This window comes from Emydura macquarii, unplaced genomic scaffold (genome assembly GCF_026122565.2).
Source record: "Emydura macquarii macquarii isolate MOO-44397 ecotype Brisbane River unplaced genomic scaffold, CSIRO-AGI_Emac_v2 contig_1573, whole genome shotgun sequence".
NCBI lineage: Eukaryota > Metazoa > Chordata > Testudines > Chelidae > Emydura > Emydura macquarii.
This window is the reverse complement of record NW_027131710.1, coordinates 100156-108418: the sequence shown is the minus strand read 5'-3', so window position 1 is coordinate 108418 and position 8263 is coordinate 100156. Positions and strand designations below refer to the sequence as shown.

General features: G+C 44.4%; 1 protein-coding gene across 1 annotated transcript in view; it reads right to left on the bottom strand.

Annotated features, from left to right (window-relative positions):
* Positions 1-3937: 3937 nt before the first annotated feature.
* The window catches only part of LOC137157809 (butyrophilin-like protein 8), an 84151-nt gene continuing 79825 nt past the window's right edge, over positions 3938-8263 (bottom strand). Inside the window, exon 4 of the mRNA XM_067555217.1 lies at positions 3938-4153. Coding sequence (XP_067411318.1) covers positions 4047-4153 — 107 coding nt within the window. The 3' untranslated portion in view covers positions 3938-4046. The remainder of the gene's footprint in view (positions 4154-8263) is intronic.

Here is an 8263-nt window from a genome sequence, read left to right as displayed (position 1 = left end):
TAAATGTATACATTTACAGCAACTCCCCATACACCCTTATTTGGTTTCATTAACAACTATACAATGAATATTAACAACTATATGATGAATACAATTAAACCCGCCCCAGTTTGTTGTTTACAGAATTACCTCACAGAGCACAGGCACATTACCTGGAAAATTAACATTTTTTAAAATATGCAAGGGAGGGAAAGAAGTTAATGCTCACCAAAGGCCTTGCGCAGGAGGGGAGATAGTTATTTTATTAGTCTCATCCCCTGCGCAGATGGCTAGGATGGGAGGAAAAGAAGAAAGATAATAGACTCTAGCTAGAATTCATACCAATTAACAGAAACAAGGTTTGCCCGTACCTTGACCCCGTTCCCTGTAACTTAGGCCTGACCATTTGTCCAGCTTTTAACTTTTTACTCTCCTATAGAACATGAAAACCTCTTTGGAATTTTCAGGTCATGGAAAACCATCCTCTTGACCACTAGACTAGTATTACCTACCCTTTTCCCCACACCTTGCCTGCTGATCTTTTCATCTGTAAGATCTTTGGGACAGGTACTGGGGCTTTCTGAAAGCATAATGTCTAGCAGAATTTGGACATTGATTAATATAAATAATGATAATAAAAGAAAGGTCACTTAATTTGATCAGCTGTGCTCGGTGTTCTGTTCATTCTCCCCATCATTAGAGGATACAGCATTTCAGCTTGAACCCTGGGTAACATATTCTGACCCTCCCTAATACATAGATACACTTAATGTATATAATTTCCTTCAGTTATTTTCCTCAAGGAAATAGTTCCCTTAATCAGTTGTGATACCATCTTCAATGGAGATTCCTGTGCAAGGAAAAAAGAAATGCTTTGTTTCAAGCCACACATTGTGAGTCACACACTACTCCCATAGATATAGAAGGAGGTTTTGCTATCCACCTTAGTGAAAGACCGGAGTTAGGCCCTAAGAAAACACACACGGCTTTTAATTGCGCAAACTGAACAGATTAGATGCCTTATCTAAAACAACATGACTCAGAAACAAGTGTCTTATCTAAAGTTATTCAGACATTTGACACCTACTCCAACATCATTCAGCATACCACAGCTTCTTACTGGAAGAGGGCAGGTATGCAATGCTGTATTACAACAAACCCTCACCCACTCATTCATCTGCTGCCATATGACCCTGGCAGGGTCCTCCAAGGAGCTCACATTTCCTTTTTAACTTTCTGAAGCTATGTAAGTCCATCCTCATGAAGGAGCTCTCCAGCATCTTTCTCATCTTGGGGAGAATCCCCTCCAGCTCCCACAAGGTGCTCTGCAGATACAGGGTGTATGAGGAGTTTCTGTGTATACTCCTGCACCGTCTCCTCAAAGAGCAGGATGTGACTATATTTATCATTGTCATAGCTGTCTGCCTTGTCTCCAGCCATGAGGGACTCTTCTGCTTGGGGAAGATAATATATAGAACATCACATATTTGTGTGAGGTGTAATGGATTGTCACTCCATCTTCAGAAATGGCCCATCATCATTAGTATGTTCCTCTGTAACCCTAGTGATAACACATGACGTGACCTGCCCAACGGCACAGACTATAACCCTGTCAAGGGTCTGCAGTGTTGACAGCTGTGATTTTCATCACAAGAGGAAATATTGTGCCCATCTAAGTTTATGTAGCCATTTTAAGTACGAGTTAATTCCCTCCCCGATCTCGATGTCTCAAATAGCGTCATCTTTCCCACACAGCTAGGGTAACCAGATAGCAAGTGTGAAAAATCGGGATGGGGTGGGGGGTAATAGGCTCCTATATATTTCTGGGGGTGCAGAGAGATGTCCTGGAATCCTTCAATCTCTGAGGACAAGCCACCAGTGGGCTTGATCTTATGAAAGGGGGATCTCAGCCATGCTGGTTGAAAATGCTGGGAAAAGGACTTCGGGTCGGCTATCCTGTCAGAGACAGGAAAATGTCCTGAGAGTTAAGTTTAGGCTCTAGAAAGTGGGGTTATGATTTTGTTTTATATGTAACTCTTTGTTTCCTATAGCCTTACCTACTATCATTTCAACCTCTTGTTCTTTGATGATACATTTATTCTTGTTTTCACGTGCCGTCTATCTCAGCGCTGTGTTAAGTGAAGTGGGGATCCTCAGTTGAATCTTGTAAGCTGGTGTGTGATGCTCTTTCGAGAAGAAAGAATCTGTGTGTATCCAGTAGAACAGGGGCTGGGCACATGAGACGGATGCTTCAAGGACTCAGGGGTTGGCGTGTGCCTATTGCTAACCTGTATAAAGAGAACGATGCCTGCAGAGGCCTGGAAGGCCATGATAGTGTTCCCAGAGGTTGGTGGAATCAAGGAGCTGACCCCCAGTGGGTACAGACAAGACTCCCTAATACTGAGGAAAGGTGGTAGCCAGCTGTTTCGTACCCCTGGGAAGCATCACAACTGGCATTTAGACAGAGGCCAGGAACTGAGCAGTTGATATCTCAGAAGCAAAATATAAAAATGAAATATTCTCATTGACCCAAACCAATTTTTTGGGTGGGTTGATTCACAAAAATTTCTGGGATTTTTGAATTTTGTCCAGTTTCTGGATTTAAGAACATCTGAACATAAGAATGGTCATACTGGGTCAGGCCCCTGGCCCATCTAGCCCAGTATCCTGTCTGCCAGGAATGAACAGACCAGGGCAAATATGGAGTGATCCATCCCCTGTCATCCAGTCCCAGCATCTGGCAGTCAGAGCCTTTTTGAAATTTCAAAATTTTTCATGAGGTGATGTAATGAGGTGGTGTGGCCTCCCTCACAGATTTCCAGGGAGAACCAGACCGGGCTGGTGGGGGCAGAGCTAGAGCCTGCCTGTATACCAACCCGGAAGCAAGGGGGCGGGGCAGAAAGTACAAAAGAGAGGCCCAGGATCTCAGTTTCAGCCCAGCTCCCGGAGGGGAAGGACCTCCCTCCTGGCCCTCCAGGGTTGCCGGCAGCCTGGTACCCAGGTGAGCTGACCGAAACCAGGTACCCAGGGAAGCGGATCAGGGCCGGCGTCCGGGAGCAGGCGGAGGAGCAGCGCGAGGCCTGGGGCCCTGTGGTATCCCCGGTTCCCCTACCCCGTCGGACCAGGGGATTCCGAGGGGCGAGGACCTGGAGGAGTTGCCCGACGCCGACGTGGAAGAAGTGGCCCTATGGGGGCCAGACTTGGAGGAGCTGCCCCTGGAAGGGAAAGGGGACGATGGCGAGGCATGGGCCCTGACTGGGACCGACCTGGAGGAGCTACCACCCACTGACGGCCCCGAAGAGCTGGCCGACCTGCCACCCCCCGACAAGATTGAGGGGTTTTACAATCTGCCTCTGGACACCTACCCCGACGAGGGGGACTGGACACCGGAATCCCAGGTACTTGAGGGAAGGGGGGAAGGAAGTAGCCCAGGGGAGGGGCCACATGGTCCAGGAGCTGGACAGCGAGTCAGCGTGTTGCGGTTGGGACCCCGCTGACCCCGTGGCTTACCCCATGGACCCCATGGCATATCCCTTCACGACAGCTAGGGACCTGGGCTGGGACACAGTGGAGTCGGGTGGGCCTGTGTCCCCCTTCCCCGACCGCACCGGTGATCCTTAGACTATTTTGCTGCCCCGATGGGGCCTTTGAACTGTGTGTTTCCCCGCCTGGGGAGCTAGATTGCTTGCCGCCTCACTGGCGGCCTACAAACGGCTTACTGCCCTGCCAAGGGGGCCATGAACTAAGTAACGCTCGGGGACTGCTCCCCCAGCCCCCAAGCTGGGACTACCCCTGCTGAGGCAGGGTAGAGAGGGGGTGTGGCCTCCCTCTCAGATTGCCTGAGGGGGCCGACCAACCCCCCCACAAGTGGGAAAATTGTTTCCTTCCCAGCTTTAGCAATAATAATTGGAATAGACTCCTGAGACTTTTGTGGGAGTGCATCCTCCATTTATTCCATGACTGGATCAGTGATTAACCAAATGAGCAATGTGACATTTAATAAACGGTGTCAATGTCCTTCTTAGTGTCAATATCCCACAGAAGTTTCTGGCTGTTCTGCTCCTCTATTATTCTTTCTCCTTCAACTCACTCTTCTTTGTTCTCTTAGCTGGGGTTTTCCTGTGACCTTGGCCACCTCTTCTGAATTCTCCTCTCCTCTGTCTGTTTCCTGTTGCTGTGAGGGGTGTAGAAATGTCATGTGTGAGAGACCCAAACCCCACCAAGAACCAATCTGCACCAATAGTAGAGTCTGTGAATGCTGCTTTGCTGTTCACCCAGTTCTAATTAGGAGCTTCTCCTTGGCATGGCAAAAAAAATAAGGGCCACAGCAAAGGCTGTTTAGGAGAGAAATAAGCAGCATTCTTCACTGAGCTAGTCACTTATAGCTCATACTCCAACTTGGGGGTCTATTTTCCCACCATATCTGGCTGCATATGACATAAGCAACCAATTCATTTGTTGCTCACAATTACCTTGAATCAATCCTGGCTCAGCTTTAGTCACCTTCACTTCCTGATGATAAGAATGTACCTTCTGATACAGGCCTAAACTCAAGGAGATTCATCCCTGTGCAGAGGGCCAGTGTTATACCTCAGCACCAGAGCTGGGTGAACTTTTTTGACTATTTCTCCCCCGCACCCCCCAGATATGCATTTTTGGGGGATTCAAAACTATTTTTGTGTTGAATTCAATGAATACTTTCAGTTAGGATTTTTTATTAAAGGGGCAAAATGTTTTGCTTCAACTTTTCAATTCAAAATGGTGTTTCCATTTTATATTTGGCCAGTTTAAGACAAAGAAACACAAAAATGGGTGAAAAACACCCAAAATGACCAAATCAAAATAAATAAACTTGGGAAAAAATCATTTTGAGGAGACTGAAATGTTTCAGTTGATTGGAAATTAATTTGTTTTCAGTTCTTTGATTCAATGCTCAATTTAAAAAAAGTTGTTTCGGTCCAAATAGAACCAGATTTTTGGGGAGGGATTTTTCTGTTCAGCTGCTGAACTTTTTTTTTTCTAAATTGTGCACTGAATTGAAGAACATAAAAAAAAATCATTTCAAATCAACTGAAATGTTTGTTGACTCAAAATGAATTATTTTCTGAGTTTTTGCTCTAATCCTGCTATTTCAGGTATCTTTCACCCTTTTGGTGGTGTGTGTATGTGTGTTTTTAAACTGGTCAAATTTAAAATCAAAACACTGTTTTGAATTGAAAAGTTGAAACAAAACATTTAGCCGCTTTCACAAAAAATAATCCATTATTCTCTCTGCTCTACTAGGCACCAAGTAAACTGTGTTTTGAAGTGGAAGTTACAAGGTGAATAGATCTTGAGCTGGTACCCTGCATTGGGATGAATATGGGGAACAACTGCATCTTTAACTGGGGTCCTTCCTCCAAGTTCTGCTGACCTGCAAGTCACAGATCATCCATCCCTTGCTCATTCTAAAATGTAATCCCCAGTCCTTTAGCTATTATGAAGTTGACAGGCAGGGAACCATGCTCCTATTCCCCTTCTGGGCTCTGCTGAGAGCACAGACACAGTACTCCTTTTGTGTGGATCATAGATTTCAAGGCCAGAAGGGATAATCTGATCATCTATTACAGTGGTTCTCAACCAGGGATATGCATATCCAGGGGGTATGCAGAGGTCTTCCAGGGAGTACATCAATTCATCTAGATCAGTGTTTCTAAACCTCCAGGCTGCAGCCCCTAGGAGAGTCATGGGATGGGTTTAGAGAAGTCACAAGTGCAGGATTGGCATTAGCGGGTGGCAAACAGGGTAACTGCCCAAAGGCCCCATGAAGTTAAGTTACATGCTTCAGAGCCGGGCGGCGGGTCTCGGGCTTCAGACTGGGCTCACAAGTGAAAAAGAGGCTCATGTATCACACTGAAATGTAAGTACAATATTTATATTCCAGTTGATTTATTTTATAATTATATGGTAAAAATGAGAAAGTCAGCAATTTTTCAGTAATGGTGGGCTGTGATGCATTTGTATTTTTACGTCTGATTTTGTAAGCAAGTCATTTTTAAGTGAGGTGAAACTTGGGGGTACGCAAGACAAATCAGACTCCTGAAAAGAGTATAGTAATCTAAAAAGGTTGAGAACCCCATGTATAACACAGGCCAGAGAACTGCCCCAAAATAATTCCTGGAACAGATCTTTTAGAAAAACATCCCATCTTGATTTAAAAATTGTCAGTGATGGAGAATCCACCAGCATCCTTGGTAAATCATTACAATGGTAAATTACTGTCACTATTAAAAATTTACGCTCTCTTTCCAGTCTGAATTTGTCTAGCTTCAGCTTCTAGTCATTGGTTCATGTTATTCCTTTCTCTGCTAGACTGAAGTGCCCATTATTAAATATTTGTTCCCCTGTAGGTACTTATAGACCATGATCAAGTCATCCATTAACTTTCTTTTGTTAAGCTAAATAACCTGAGATCCTTGAGTCTATCTCCAGGAGGGAGGTTTTCTAATCCTTGAATCATTCTCATGCCTCTTCTCTGAAGGTTCTCTAATTTATCAACATCTGTCTTGAAGTATGGGCACTAGAACTGGACGTGATATTCCAGCAGTGGTCGCACCATTCTGAAATACAGAGGTAAAATAACCTCTCTACTGCTACTTGAGATTTACCTGTTCATGCATCCCAGGATCACATTGGGCATTTTGGCTACGGAGTCAAACTATGCGCTCATGTTCAGCTGATTATCCACCACGACCCCCAAATCTTTTTCAGAGTCCCTGCTTCCCAGGATAGAGTCTCCCATCCTGTTAGATTATCCTATATTCTTTGTTCCCAGGAGAACAGCAGCATCAGGTTTCCCTTCTACAAGCAAATAGGTGGGGACTGCTTACAAAGAGTCTCAGGGCTAGATCCACTAAGGGATTTAAGAGCTTAACTGGCACTTTTGATGCCTGAATCCAAAATCTGGATCCTCAAAACCTCCACTGAGCCTCTGTCTGACCCTGTAGGTGCTTAAATTCCCCCAGGTATCTACATTTTTACTGGTGAAGTACCTTAGGTGTCTACATTTTGTTTGCGAGCTTATGCACAGACATCTCAGCTCTGATGGCCAGTGTCCAGGTCCCTGCGGGATCCTTAAATTTAGTTTTCTCCCACCTATCCCATCAGAACACACCTGTTGGGTCAGGCCCTGACTACAGCCAGAGGAAGAGATAGTTGTGATGGCTCAGTGGTTAGTGCACTCAATCACACTGTGGGACCCCCAGACTCCAAGTCCACTCTAATAGATGGTTTATTATTTATACAGGATAGAACAGCTTCAACGGGAAAGATTGAGAGAACGCTGTAGCAGGCTATCCTGCAGCCCATTGGTTATAGCGCTGATGTGGGTGATCTGCATTCAAGTCCTTGTTCTAATTAAGATTGCAAAATCAAGCACTCAGAAGTTAGGAAATGCTCTTATTAAGGCTGCCAGAGAAACCTTAATTCAGCCTTCTTTGTGCATATGACCTATGAGGAAAGGTTGAATGAATGAGGCGTATTTAGTCTAGAGAAGAGAAGGCTGACATGGGACATGATAACAGTATGTAAAACGTTGTTATAAAGAGAATGGCGGGATGGAATAGTTGACCTCCTAAGGTCCCTGCCAGCCCTACATTTCTACGCTAGTTCCAGTGCATAAATTGCAGTATGGGTTACTGGGTTACTGCATTGCTTTCTGCTTGACTTTCACACTGCTGCAAAACAATTTCCAGGGCACTGAAGGCATTGGGATATGAAGGAAGGTCAACTTGTTCCTCATTGACATCACATTTGTTATGTGATTTTTTTTTCTTCATCAGGAAAAATGGTTTATATAACTAGTCATTCATAAGATGGGTGTTTATAAAATCAAGGTTCTACCGTATGTGAAAACTGTTGCCAGATATTCCAAGTGAAGAATTGGCAATCTACCCAGGATTGGTGTTTGACATACAGTATTTGAGCTGAGTCCTCTCAAGTCACACTCTCTTGTTTGTATTTGCAGACTTGATAAGTAAAGCTTTATAAAAAGCTTGATTGGGTAAAATACATGTTTGATGCTGAATTCATGTATTTGATTGAATGATGCTGGCTCTCTCTGAAGTGTTGAATAATCACTAAAAACCAGATCCCTAGTATTTGTGAGTTGTTTGCAAATATGACCTGCTGGCATGAGACCAGCTCTGACATCTATCTCTGGTTTTTATCTATCCATCTTTGGCATCTATTTTTCTTTCTATGATATCGATCCACTGTATTTTTAAAGTACATATTTCTGAATGTT